The sequence below is a fragment of the Globicephala melas genome, chromosome 3, assembly GCF_963455315.2.
Source record: "Globicephala melas chromosome 3, mGloMel1.2, whole genome shotgun sequence".
In the NCBI taxonomy this organism is placed as follows: domain Eukaryota; kingdom Metazoa; phylum Chordata; class Mammalia; order Artiodactyla; family Delphinidae; genus Globicephala; species Globicephala melas.
Window position 1 is genome coordinate 33,473,150 of NC_083316.1, and position 15,163 is coordinate 33,488,312.

The 15,163-nt window shown below is 37.6% G+C and overlaps 1 protein-coding gene across 2 annotated transcripts in view; it reads right to left on the reverse strand.

Annotated features, from left to right (window-relative positions):
- The window catches only part of TTC33 (tetratricopeptide repeat domain 33), a 34,770-nt gene that overhangs the window by 18,960 nt on the left and 647 nt on the right, over positions 1 to 15,163 (reverse strand). For both annotated transcript variants that reach the window (XM_030882042.3, XM_030882043.2), the window contains exon 2: positions 12,823 to 13,044. In XM_030882042.3, the coding sequence (XP_030737902.1) occupies positions 12,823 to 13,043 (221 nt within the window). In that variant the 5' untranslated portion in view covers position 13,044. The remainder of the gene's footprint in view (positions 1 to 12,822; positions 13,045 to 15,163) is intronic.

The following is a 15,163-nucleotide window of genomic DNA, read 5'->3' on the forward strand; positions in this document are numbered from 1 at the left end:
ATATGGCACATCACAGCCTTCTTGGGCTTAACAACACTAGACAGTACTTCTGCACTACTTTTTTTGCTGTTTAAAAAGCCCCCCCCCCAACTTGGGGGCCTTTTTAAACAGCAAAATCATCAAGAAAAGGCAAAAAAAAAGGGGAAAACGTAACACTAACTAGACCACAGACAGTACGCTTGCTTTCAGTATGAGAGGTAAAACACAAAGGCAGAGGGAGCATTGCCTTGTTTGACTCAGCTGGGAACTCAGATGGGAAAGCACCATGAGTACTGATTTTGGTGTTGCAAATACATTGTACTGAGTAAGTGAACTCACAAATCCAAAATCCATGAATGAGGACTGACTGTATTTAAGAACAAATGTTAGAGCATTTTTGTCAATGTCAAATAAATTGTAACTAAACATATTGATCACCACTTTCCACTAATATCATGATAGACTTCTATCATACAATTTTATGTGCTCATGTGGGAATACCAAAACAAATTTAAAAGCTATTCCTATACAGCTATATTTCAGTAAATCAGCAGCTAATATATGATTCATCATTTTATTTCCTTACTAAAAACTATATCGTCAGGAACATTAAAGGGGACTTCCCTAGTGGTCCAGTGGTAAAGAATCCACCTTACAATGCAGGGGACGCAGGTTCGATCCCTGGTCAGGGAACTAGGATTCCACATGCTGCAGGGCAACTAAGCCCACGTGCCACAACTACTGAGCTTGCACCCCTCAATTAGAGCCCACGTGCCGCAAACTACAGAGCCCACACGCCCTGGAACCTGCATGTCACAATTACAGAGCCCAGGCACCCTGGAGCCCACACACCACAACTACAGAGAAGCACCACAATGAAAAGCCCCCACACCGCAACGAAAGATGCTGCATGCCTCAACGAAGATCCCGCATGCTGCAACTAAGACCTGACGCAGCCAAAAATAAATAAATATAAATAAATAAATAAATAAATCTTTTTAAAAATTTTAAAAAAGAACATTAAAGTTTTCACCTTATTTTATATTGTGTTTTCTAATATTTATAAACATTGTTTCCCCAAAATGTTTAACGACAGAAATAACTTTTCTGGCTTAGTTTAGATTTTGTTATTGTAAGTTCAGTATATAATATTTGAAATTAAAGTTTAGTTTGGTTCCTTGATTTTGTGGGAGCTTTCATAGAGAAATTATAATGATGTTGAAATCTGTTGAGATTTGACTGAAAATCATGCGATTTCCAATGTAGGTAGATCAGGTTCCAAGTTTTAGACAATGGTCAATTCCCTGAATTAAACCAAAAAAAAAAAAAATCCTCCATAAATTACTTTGAGTTTTTCTGTCTAGAATTTAGAATAACATTCTGAAGAAAGCAAGGAGAAAATAATGTGCAGTACCATATAATGATCATTCATCGTAAGGAACTTAACTTCTCGCAACTTCAGTTAGGCTCAGAAAGGAAGAAAAAAGAAGCAAAAACAATGAAAGAAAAAAATATACTACCTAATTGCATACTCTCTCAAGACAGTCATATTGAAGGAAAGGGGATGTGAAACGGGAAGAAGTATTGAAATGATGCTCAGACTGGAGTCCCAGTATGTTTTTACTAGGCAATAGCAAGAGACACGATATAAATATACTTTATTTTATACTAAACTGCTCTGAATTTTAGTCACTATCACTTATTGAAATTATGTGGACACAGGATTAGGTTAAGTCATAAAGTCTACTTTCAGTAATAATTTAAACAATTTACTTACACAAAAGAACAAACATGTCTTTAAAAGTTTCTAATTTATTATAGACAAGAACAAACAATTTAAGGCAGATCAATTCACTCTGGAAACAGTAGGAAGGTCCTCTGAAATTACATGGAAGTGCACACACACTGAATAAAGGTCATTTTCCAAAGCAAATTGAAACAACAATGCCAACGTCTAACTAGTACAGAACGTTTCTTAGTTGTTACTGTATTGAAAGCAATTACCCTGTTCTACTCCTTGCTACACTAGGCAATGAGAATTTTCTGAAAAATTTCTAAGAAGTCATCATTTTAATATCCCAATTTTTACTTTAGATACAAAAATCATCTGAAATATTTTACCACCTATATTACTTATTCGTTTAGCATACACATACATGTCACAAAATAAAATTCACCAGAAATTAATTCTAGTATAATTTGGATTAAATAAAAACATTTACAAATAAATCAGTAGTTCCCTTATTTTAATGATAAATATAAAATCACAATAAAGGCAAAACAATAAGTAGAACTCCCTTCGCCTGGATGAACTCAATCATTTGTCTTCTTGCTTCCTTGGAGAAGCCTTCTGTGACCCCTTATCTAAATCACTCTGGCTCATGGTACCCGGTTACTTATCTTTGTAAAACTGTTTGAAACTTTATATTTATCTCTGTGCTTATTTAAACTAAAAGCTCTATGTAGACAGTGCAATAGGTACTTTGCTCCCCAAAGTATATGCAGCTGTATCAGCTAACACAGGACGAACTGGGACAGTATGGGAGGGCCCTGACTGGAAAATAGCCGCCACTGCCTAATCCAAAATTTGAAATTCCACAATTAGAAGTGTAGTCTTAAGAGTCCTAATGCATTGCAGCATATGTGGAGAATCTAGCAATAAAAATAAAGCACACTTTCGTCCTAAGAAAGATACATTATTTGAGAAATGAGAATTAATCCTAGTGATCACTGAAGAATTTTTAGTCCATAAGATAAATGTAAAAATCCTAAATAAAGGATTAGCAATTAAATCCAGCAACTTGCTAAAGTACAAAATCTACATGACCATGTAGGGTACGCCTCAGAAAAACATTAGAAAAGGTTTCATACGTAATAGATAATGGAGAAAAAAAAGTATATGACACTCAACAATGCTTACTATAATTTAATACCCAATTTTGATTATTTATAGCTATCATCTATAATGTTTTTAACAAAATATATATACAATATTAAAGAAATTTAGTTCCCTGGTGCTATTATCCACTAAGTATTAATGGTATTACCTCTAAAAGCATTAACTGTGTCACCTAAAAAAACGTGTTTGTACTTCTTAGGCATATTACAGGTGATTATAAGCTGGTCTCTAAATAATATTTCCAAATGTTATTATAGACACAACATGAAAAACTTTGGAAGTATGTTATGTTCTACCTTCTTTCTCTGGAAAATTCAATTGTTGCTTCATAATAATCTTTATACTCATAATTTTCTAATTAATAGCATAGTAGTAAATTCCACAGGATTCAACAGTAGCAAGTCTATGTCTCCCAGTCTTAGCCTATCTGTCCAGTCTTTCTTCTCCTCACCACTCCTTTGCTTCACTTAGCTGCATCTTTGCCCCGTCTCTACCTACACATCACTCCTTTGTTCGTGTGGGTTCCTCAGTGAACAAACATGTGCACATTTAGGTTCCTGTTCCCCCGCTTCTCACCTAGTCAAAGGCTCTCTCTCCTCTAAGACCAAGTGAAAATCCCCTTTTCCCATGAAGACCATGAGTACCACTTAACTGACCACACAGTCACACTTATATTTCTAAAGTAATTTATGTTTTACAAAGCACTTTCCATACAATTACTTAACATATAATTATTTTCGTAAAAAGTTAATTCACTTAGTGCTCACAAAAAGTCCTGTAAGATTGGCATTACTTGTTTTCATTTTACTGATGGAAGAAACAAAAGTAGAGAGCAACTACAGGACTAGTCCAAAGGCACATGGTACTAAGCCTACACAAACCAGGATTTGAAGCTAGCTCTTATAACTACCTGACCAATGCTTTCTCTAACTACCCCAATATTGTTTTCGTTTAATTTTTCTCTAATTCTTCCATGTATTTCTATCTTCTCTTTACTAATGAGTTCAGGGACCAAAGGGTGGATTTGCTTGTATTCTCTACAATACCCAGAACATGACCGGGCACATAGAAGGTGCTAATATCACAGATTCTACCTATCTCATTTGTCCTACCTTCTCCAAGAGAAGTCTTGGAAAGCAGCAGAGAGAAGCATGGAAGACATGAAAAGAGGACAGAAGCTAGCATGCTTACAATACATAAAAAAAAAAAAAAGATGGAAAGACGTAAAAACAAATTATACCCTAAGACAAAAGTAGCAAACACCTTAATTCTTACTTTGTTTCATCTCACCATTCCACGTACAGATATTACAAGAAATTCCCAAGACCAGGGGAATAGCAACGTGGGTAGAAAGAATCAAGAGATTAGAATTATAGGTACCTTAAGACCCTGGGGTGTCTAAGGTTTCAGGCATCGTTGTGGCTTTTGAGGAAGGGCCTAAAGCCAAGGTCAGCATAGTAATAGTCCATACAGTGAATATTTTAGGCTTTGTGGGCCATATTGTCTCTGACACAACTACTCAATTCTGTTGTAGCACAAAATCAGCCGCAAACAAAAGGCCATGTTTGTGTCCCAGTAAAACTTTATTTATAAAAATAGACTAAGGTTTGCCAACACCTACTCTACTTGGGCCAACCACTGTTAAACTGCCACATTTGTCAAATGCCCTTTTTTCTTTCAGTCCTATTTTCTGCCTAACTCAACCAGGGGCAGTTATCACCCCATGGAGGGCATGTATGGCAATTTATAGAGGACTTTTCAGTTGTCAAAGACTTGGAGGCACTAGTGGCAGGGGGTCAGGGATGTTAACATCCTGCAAGGCAAAAGGCAATCCTGCACAAGACACTGTCCTGCCCAAGATGCCAAGAGCATTATTCCTAAGAATCAGGCCGGCTCATCCACACACTGCCACAAAGCTGCTTACGCACCTAAGTTGTCCCAAAGTACAAAATAAACCAAGAAGTTCAAGATGACACTGACCATCCCTAGTTCTGTTTTCTCTTTTCATTAGGCAGGCATGCAAACATGCCCACACGTACAAACACACATGTGCAAACCTGTGCAAATACACAGATCTGAGGCAAAAAGAAAAATGTCCTCTTCCTGTTGCACTGTTTTGGTTTTGAAAACATAGCCACTGCTGTTAGCAGAGACACTGCCAAATGAAACGTGCTTTGTTCACCAAGGCATACAAAGGTTTAAAGGAACAAGTGAGCTGCTTTCCACTGGCTAAAGAGAAGCAAGAACTGGTGGGCATTTACTTCACTACTGTCGGCTTGGTGAATTCCCTCCCCTCCCTCATTTCTCATTTCCTCTTTGATTTACTTCTCCTGGCCTACAAATAAAAGGTAGCACCATCTAGTTCCTCCACTTTTGGATCACAGTAAACTTGGCACCTAATAAATCAATGGTCTCTCGTAAGCTCCACAGCATATCTCTTAATTCAAATTTGGTTTGGAACAGACCGAACAGGCATAGCCCTACTGCAGCTGCTGGATAGGAAACATTAAAAGATAAAAACTTGGTTTAAAGTCACTGTGGTTAATAAGTGACCAAAGTCTGATTCAGCCAATTTAAAGACAAGCTTAACAGTATGCAACCAAACTAGCACAAAGAAGGAAGCAGAGGGAATAGTTCCAGGGACTGCCCAAGGGTGGGGTGAGATAATACCCTACATTGAGGTAAAGAACAGCTGGTCACAAAGCACTGAGCTGACTTTGTGACCACCTAGAGGGGTGGAATAGGGAGGGTGGGAGGGAGATGCAAGAGGGAGGAGATATGGGGATATATGTATATGTATAGCTGCTGATTCGCTTTGTTATAAAGCAGAAACTAACACACCATTGTAAAGCAATTATACTCCAATAAAGATGTTAAAAAATTTTTTTAATAAATTAAAAAAAAAAAGAAAGAACAGCTGGTGATTAAGCCAAATAAGTCAGCACGCTTACCACCAGATAGAAATATCAAGGTGTTTAGCTACTTTGCTCCCAATTATGTCTGTAATTTACTGTAGCATCAAGTTTAATGAGCTATACAGTTACCAGCTTATTCACTTAATAAACGTTTATTGAGCACCAGAGCAGAATACTACTCTGGGTTAGGTAGTATTCTAGGTACTGAGGATGCAGCATTCAATAAGATATAAAAGGACCCTACTACTCTTCTAGAGCTTACATTCTAGACTGTATATGTGTGTGAAGAAGGCACGGAAAGGCAACAAACATAAGTTAAAACATGGTTAAGTGCCATGATGAAAAACACATGGACGGATGTGATGGGGGCGAATGCATGGTCAGAAAAGGTCTCTCTGGGAAGGCATCTGAGCTGAGAGCTGAATGACAAAAAGCAGCCAGCCAATGGAAAACCTGGAAAAGTTCATTCCAGACAAAGGAAGAGCCCAAGGCAGGATCAAACACCCCATTTTTTGAGGCAAGAAAAGAAAACGAGCATGGCTATAAAAGAAGGAGGAAGGGGATTGCGAGGCCAGAGAGGTAGTCCAAAGCCATGATCATGAAACTAGTAGCCCGTAGCTGTGAGTGTGGATTTCACTGTATGAGTGATGAAGTTTCCATGCAACACAGAGACATGAATTGCTTTACATTTTGAAAAGATCAGTCAGGCCCGGGGGAGGAGAATGAACTGTAGGGGTATAAGAATGAGCACAGGGAGGCCTGTTAGTTAGGAGACTACCAGAGTAACCTAGGTAAGAGCTGCTGGTAGATTAGACTAGGATGACAGCCATGAAAACAGAAGGGAGGATAAAAGTGATTTGGAATATATTAAAAAGTAAAATCATCTCAACTTGGATTGGATATGAGGAGTGAAAAAAAGAAAGGAATCCAGGATGAAATCTTAGCTTGGGTTACCTGGGAAATAAAGCCTGAGGCCTAAGCTTATAGGCTACCACTGTGTGGGGCGTAGGATCCAAGGGAGAAAAAAAAAAAGAAAGAAAAGTGAGGCAGGAAGGAGGGAGAATAAATATAAGGCATATGTTAAGCTGACAACAGCTTCAAAACAAACACAGATGATTGTTAATATTGTAGAACTTCTTCAGAGACAGTATGAAACCTCTTTGTATTGGAAACAGTCCAGTGGGGAAAGGAGGAAAAAGAATTTATCTGCAGCCTCCCTCCCATATCCTGTCTCACCTAGATCAAAGTCAGCCCCACAAGGCTTTAACCCACTCACACTTCTGGGTGTGTGACCCAGTGCCTCTAAAGCACCTATAGGTCCAACCTGGCCAGTGTCAAGGTGTGATGGTCTTTCATTATCAGTTAGCACCGTACATAGGGGCTCTCTGGTCTGTGCTGACAGCAGCAGCTGCCAGGACTTTATGGTAATAAGAATATTTGTAAGAACCTATAATGAAAAATAATCTGAAAAAAAATATATATATATATAAACTGAATAACTTTGCTGTATTCCTGAAACTAACACAACATTGTAAATCAACTACACTTCAATTTTAAAAACACATTAAAAAAAAAGAATACCATGAGCTGTCTCAAGGGCGGGGTTTTGGAGGTGAGTGGGGCTGATTAGCTCTGGAATGGCACATAAACCAGCAGAGATGACTCCTGGCTTTTGATGTTAAAAGTGGCTCACTAATATTTAGAAAATGAAATGAAAGTGAGCAAAGAAAATGAAAATGAGCAAAAGAAAACAGCAAGCAAAGAAGATTAACAAGCAGTGGACACTGAGACAAAAGGAAACTCATGAGAGTGTGGTGTTGCAGATTACAGGGCAATATATTTAAGAAGGGAGTGCTCAGCTGTGTTGAATACCAAGAGGCACACTAAATGAGAACCAAGACATGAAGACGGGATTTGACAACATGGAGGTCATCAACAACCTTTAGAAGTGGATTAGTGGGGACAGCAACTTGACTGGAATGGACTGAGAGGATGATTCATCAAGAAATGGAGTTTGGGGGCTTCCCTGGTGGCGCGGCAGTTGGGAGTCCGCCTGCCGATGCGGGGGACACGGGTTCGTGCCCTGGTCCGGGAGGATCCCACATGCCGTGGAGCGGCTGGGCCCGTGGGCCATGGCCGCTGAGCCTGCGTGTCCGGAGCTTGTGCTCCGCAACGGGAGACGCCACAGCAGTGAGAGGCCCGCATACCGCAAAAAAAAAAAAAAAAAAAAGAAATGAAGTTTGTTGTGAAGAGGGAGCAAAGAAATGGTAGGGTGTGTGGAGTCAAGGGAATGTTTTCAAATGGATGCTATCAGGGTATGTTTGTGTACCAGTGAGAGGGAGCCGGGGGGGGGGGGGCAATAAGGCGTAGGGGAATAGAAGGTACAAACTATTATGTATACAACACAGGGAATACAGCCATTATTTTATAATAACAAATGGAGTATAACCTTCAAAACTTGTGAATCACTATATTGTACACCTGTAACTTATATAATATTGTACATCAATTATAATTCAGTAAAAAAAGGGTAAAAAAAGAGAGAGGGAGAGAGAAGACAACAGATGACATCCAAATGAAAGGGGGTTTTAGGAACAATATTCCTGAAAAGGCAAGAGAGATGAAGTCTAGTGCACAAGCGGAGGGGTGGGCCTTTGAAAAAAGAAGGGGCACTTCATTACAACACAGTGAACGCAGATGGCTTGGATGCAGATGCACTCAGATTAGGAGATGTGGTGGTGAGAAAATAAAGGCATTCTACACTGACTGCATCTATTCTCTTCCAAAGAATAAGAGGCAAGATCACAGTCATTAAATATATTCAGGTTGGCACTCAACAGAATGTGTTTCACACAGCCAGGTCACCTTCAGGTTCACATTGGTAAGTATGCTTTTCTAGACAAGGAACAAAATTCATGGTAAATTCTAATTATATTCTAGCTTCACACACATACTAATACTCACAAGAAAAAATGAAACCACTTAGCTACACAATCAAATATCACCATCTAGTGGTTGAAACCTTAAAAGCCAACATATCAAAGCTGGGACCCACATTGTGATTCTTGAGAAGATATATCCTAGTTAGAATTAATTCAAGAAAAAGCTGTTTGAACAAAATAACTTATAAAAAAAAACCTTTAATACTGCATGAAATCTACCAATCACATATAAAATCTTAAAATAAATTACCTAAAGTATATTTACTGAGTGCTTACTAGGTGCTAGGTGGCATGCTAAGCTCTTTTACATGGACTTGCTCTTTAACACCCCAATAGTCTATGAGGTAAGTGTCACCATTTTAATATAAGGAAACTAGAAATTGACCCTTGAAAGGTTAAGAATGTGTTTATACAGATATAAATGATAAAACTAGGATCTGAACGGAGTTAAAATAACTTCAAAATCCCCACTCGTAACCACTAGACTTACTATACTGTCTCTATAAGGCACCAACATTACTTAGGGCTTGCGTAGAAAAGTAAACTAGTCTTCTGTTACAAAGAATCATGAATACTACAAGGTAGAACTTCAGAATTTAAAAACCATTCCATTGCAAACCAAATTTTTCTAAGAGCAGTTATAGTTTCTTACTAACGAAATAAAATGGACAACAGGAGACTCTGATGCTCAAGAACTATGCCTCCTTTGGAGGAAGGCTGACATTAACACACTTGGATCATGCATAGTCAATGTGTTCAGAAAACTCTCTCGGTGCTAAATAAAACTAAATAAGAGAATCTTGAGGGCAAAAATGAAGAAAATCACAAGGAGGCAAAAGAATGCATCCCCGGAAGTAGAAGGTGCTCCCTCCTCCCTCTCTCCTTCTTTAGCAATTCCTCCAGGGGCATCCCTACTTCTCTACCATTCTAAGGATTATTACTCATTCCAAGTTCAAAGCTGTTCCGTATTTTATTACTTAGTCCTTACCATCATAGGTTATAGGGAAAGGAATAAGACTCAGAAAAGAACAATAATTTTCAAGTGTCATATTCTCATACAGATAGGAAAATTCTATTCCCAAAGGTCCTTTGTGGTTGGGATATGAAATAAAATATGTTCCAGAATACTGTGTTCTAATCTGGAGTTTGAAATATATATTCCTATAGTACAATGCAATATATGGTAGTTAATCCACAAAAACCTATTTAGCCATAATATAGCAAAACACAGCAGCCTTATAAATGTTCAATAAATATTTACTGAGGGCCTGGGAAGTGCCACAAATTGGTCTAAGAGCTGAAGGCACAGGACAAAAGTCTGTCTAGACAAAGTCCCTACATTCCTGGAGCTTACATTTCTACAGAAGAAAGACAACTAAATATAAACAACTAAATAAGCGTATAAGGTAACTTCAAAAAGGGAGAAATACTATAAGAAAATTTAATATGCTGATGTGACTGTGGTTTTTCATTACTTTGTTAAAGTCATAAAATTACTTTTCACCATTGCCAATAGAATATAATGAAAAGGGTCTTACTGTTGCATATAAAGAGATCACAGTCTAGTTTTTTTTCTTCAGCAGTATTTGCTGCAAACTTATCTGTATTTCTTTGCTCCAGAAACACGAAGTTGGTAGAATCTTCCTAAACATGTAAAACAATTTCTTTTGCATGTTTAGGAAAATTCTTTGCATTTCCATATTCTGTTCCCACTTTCTTGAAATGCTTCCCACCACTATTGGTTTGGCAAAGTACTACTCCTTCTTTGAAACCCAGCTGAAGATTGAACTTATCTGTCAGAACTTCCTTGATATACCAGACAGAACTGGTGGCTCCATTCCCTGTGATTCTGAAATATTCTGTATGAACTAACCTGTCTTACTGCATACACTACTCTGCAATGTATTGATAATTATCTGTATTCTGTGCATCTTACCAAAGGCTGAGCTCCTTAAAGTCTGATAATATAGCTTACCTCTCTTTGAATGTTATTTTTAAAGAAGGATGGATGGATGAATGGTTATGTGATGTTATATTTTAATGATGACATTACACATTTCTTAAAAGTTGACTCATTTAATACACATTGGTACATCAATAAATGTCTAATACTGTTCCTGAACCAATAACTGCCACCCTAGCGACTAATTTACTTCCTGATCTGTCACCATAGTTGAGATCAACTTAATGATATCCTTTGAAACACAGATTTAGAAACATACACATGAGTAAAGAATTTTATTTTTCATTCATTTGTAAGGTTTATTTGACTAGTATTCCTTTCACCTAATCACAAAATAGAAGTTCAAAACTCTTTCTTTTTTTTTCTTGGCCACACCATACGGCATGTGTGAGCTTAGTTCCCTGACTAGGGATCGAACCAGTACCCCCTGCAGTGGAAGAGCAGAGGCTTAACCATTGGACCACCAGGGAAGTCCTAGAAGTTTAAAAATTTTAAAAAACAACAACAACAACAAAAACATGACTTCCCTGGTAGTCCAGTGGTTAAGAATCGGCCTTCCAATGCAAGGGACGCATGTTCGATCTCTGGTCAGGGAACTAAGATCCCACATGCTGCAGGTCAACTAAGCCCACACGCCACAACTAGAGAGAAGCCCACGCGACACAACTAGAGAAGTCCACGAGCCGCAACTAAGACCCAATGCAGTCAAATAAATAAATAAATATTTAAGAAACAATAAAAAAAGGCTGATGTAATGGAGGAAGAGGGAGTACGGGGTTGCTGGGTAGTCAGGGAGAGGTTTGCTGAGAAGAGGACATGTGAGCAGAGATCTGAAGGACAAGACGACAGACATCAGAACACAGGAAATAAGAGCTTTTCAGATGGAGTCATAAGACAAAGTTGTATTAAGAACTGTGTTCAAAAACACAGGGAAGACCAATGTGGCTAAAAATGTAGAGAAAATGATGGTGTTTAAGATAAAGTTGATTTGGAAGACAGGGACTGAGTTTTATTTTTCTTAATTTAACTTCACTATTCTTCCTTATATTATTTCCTATTCCTTATATTACTTTCAATCAATTGAATATTCTCTTAGATATTTTTAAACCATTATTTCTATTTATTTTTGGCTTAGAGTAGCCGAACGACTCATTTCTACCAGATTCCTTTAATTCTGTTATCTTTTAAAGCTGTGTATACATTACTCCAAAACAAGTACTAAATAGCTAAAAAACTTAATCATCTCACAGTGTTCTCCATTCAAAATAAAGCATCCAATCCAGCTGATTTCAGTGAAATGACTCAGTGTTCTGACATGCAGGAAAAAAAAATGAGTTATTTTGTTTATACACAAAGTTGGTATCTCTCATCTACCACAGGAAATTCATAGGGAATCCCATGGCAATAACTGAATAGCTTTTCCCTTCTACACACTAGTGTGGTCTAGAGAAAAAGATAAAAACAACAAAGTTAATGAACTTTTAACAGGCATTTACAGGAATTTCTAAAGATGTTTTATGGATGTTCTGAAAATGATTTCATAAACGTGGAAAATTTATAGTTGGTTTTCTTCTGACTAAGACAGAATGGCCAATCTTGCAAAGTTCTACAAGAGGAAAATCTTTGCCTAAAACACTGCAAATGAGAATTCACAATCTAACATTAGGCCATTAAGCTGTTAGTTGTCCTTGATTTATTGTCTACCATTCACTCCCAATTTGAGGTGCTAATGTATTATAGCTTAAGCATTATTTTATGTTTTATATTACAATGAGTTAATAAGATTACTCCCAGAATCAAAAATAATAACATGCCTAGAAACAAAAATGCTGGTTCCTCAACTTTGACTCAATTATGACAAAAATGATAAACAGGAATCTTATAACCATCCTTACCAACAGAAAAAAAAAAGAAAGAAAAAAGAAGATAAAGAACAAAGAAAATAATTTTTAAAAAGCGCTTCTTGTTCAGCACTACTTTTAATTTCTCAAACTCTTCAGCACCACAAGGGAGATACCAGTCAAAGGCACAAAGGCCTGACTGTAGATCTCTGGATGATCTGAGGAGTATTCTGTCCTACCAAAGGCCAAAACTGTTCTCGAAAAGAAAACTCTAAAAACATACCTTTTATTTTCAGCCAAAGTGGCTCCTTCGTCCTTCAGCTGTTTACTCTTCTCAGCACAGCCTTCAAGGAGAATTTCTTTCCTCCGTTTAACGGCATGAAGCCAGTTCCCTTCATCATTCTCAACTGCATCCTTCTCATCAGCAGCTTCAGCTTCAAACTGCTGGGAAGTGACCTTTGAGACCTTCTCACCAATCTTCCTTTTCCATCCAAAGGAAGCCATTCTGGAAAAATGACAAGGAAAGAGCTTTAAATTTCAAACTTGGCCTTTTATAGAAGTATTCCAACAAATAGGTAAAGAAAGGATAATAGGATTAGACTGTCATCATTTTTTGACCCCTAATTAAAATAGTGGATCTAGGCAATAATCACTGAAGGCTGCTAACATCATAAAGACAAGACCACAATTGTATCTCCTGATGGAAGTGACGCAGCATCCATGAAGTACTTCTGCCAAAAGTTAAAGCTCAATCAGATCAAACCTCTACCAGTTTACAAGAAATATGGGATACAGATGAGCATGCTAAATAAGATGTCAGAGATGCAGACAGCAAGACACAGAAACTAAAGAAAAAACTGGCTTCTTCAAGAAATAACTGCCAGGTTTCTTCAAGAAAAAAAAAAAAGTGAGACTTAAGAAACACACAAATCAAATATAATGTGTGGAGCTTGCTTAGCTACAGGTTCAAACAAGCCAATGGGGAGGAAACCTTTACAACATAATAGGGGAAATCAGAACAATGATTTCATATTTGATAATATTAAGAAGTTCCTCCTTTTTTTTGGTATAACAGTATTGCGATTATGTTGACAAAAAGAGTGCTTATCTTTTAGGAATACATATTAAAATATTTTACATGAAATTACACGATATCTAGGAATTGCTTCAAAGTAATCAGTGGGAGTGGGGAGTGCAATAGAAGAGAGATTTAGATAAAAAGATTGCTTTGAGTTGATAAGCGATGAAATTAGGTGGTGAGTACACAGGATTCTCTGTACTTTCTTCTCTCCTTTTATATATGTTTGAAATTTTCCATAAAAAGTTTCTGAAAGATTCAAACTTAGGAAATGACTTAATTCACAGAACTATAGGGTTAATCAGAATGATAAGAAATGTTAAACTATTTTGTAAATCTGCAATAATATACAAATGTAAGGGCTAAGCAAGACAGCATAACTAATGGAACAAAGTTAAAGGAAACCCTGGAAGAATTGAACAAATATTTATTTAGAGAAGGGATTTGCTGAGGGATCGAGAGCTCTTGCTAGTTACATGGATGGGTTTAAAGATACTGAGAAACCCTTGGAATTCTATATACATTTTTATATGCTTGTGTGCAATCTGCACAAGAGTCTCTAAGCTTTCATTCCATTCTTAAAGGAGCCTATAACGCCAAGAAGATTATGATCAACTGACTGATCAACTATCGAGATAAGGAAAAGCAATGAACCAGAGGTCTCCATAAAACTATCAAAGAATGGGCATTGTGGCAGTAAGGGAGGGAGAGAAATGAAATAGCAAGTAAGTTCTAGCAGATACCAAGATCTTTATCACTGATACACATGCTGCAGTAAAGTATAAGTAACCACTAGAATGAAGGAGACAAAAAAACTGAGGTTGGCTATGAGGTCACTAACGTGGAAAGGCCCAAGATAATGGCAGATTTTGGAGGGGTAAGAAAATTGTGGGTCATGTACCTAAGTTCTTAATGAATATGACAAAGTGCCAATAAATTACAGCAATCAAGAAATGTACGGGTTGACACGGGTAACCACATGCTTTCCACAGGAGCAGAGATTTCTAGAAAAGCCTGTAGGAGTAATGGATTATAAGCTATACTAGGGAATCAGGACAACGCCAAACTCTCTCCCCAGACCCATTATAATAGAGAAGAATGAGTTTCCTCTGTTTAAAGATGACTGCAAGTAACTTAGGGAAAGAACCAAGAAATGACTGAAAATGTAAGTGTTGTTACTAAGGAACACAAGTTCGGAGGCCCAGAAAGAGAACAACATGAGAGAATGAATCGTTAGGAAGGTCTCACGAGATAACAAAATAAGTCAAGATAAGAAAGAAGTCTTGTATTTATGACTGTCCCTAAAGGAGACAAGGATGAGGATGATTACGTTTTCTGGCTTCAAGTTTCCAAGTTGGCAATGTGAGGGACCAAGAAGTGTGGGAACTAATAATACAGACATTATACCCTGCCACAAGCTAGAGAATGCTTCTCTTCACTGAGACGTAAAATGCAGCACCCAAGACGAGAAACCTGATGAACACAAACAGGTAATGAAAACAGCATCCTTCCGGGTATAGGGATGTAGTCAGAGGTGAGGAATTCA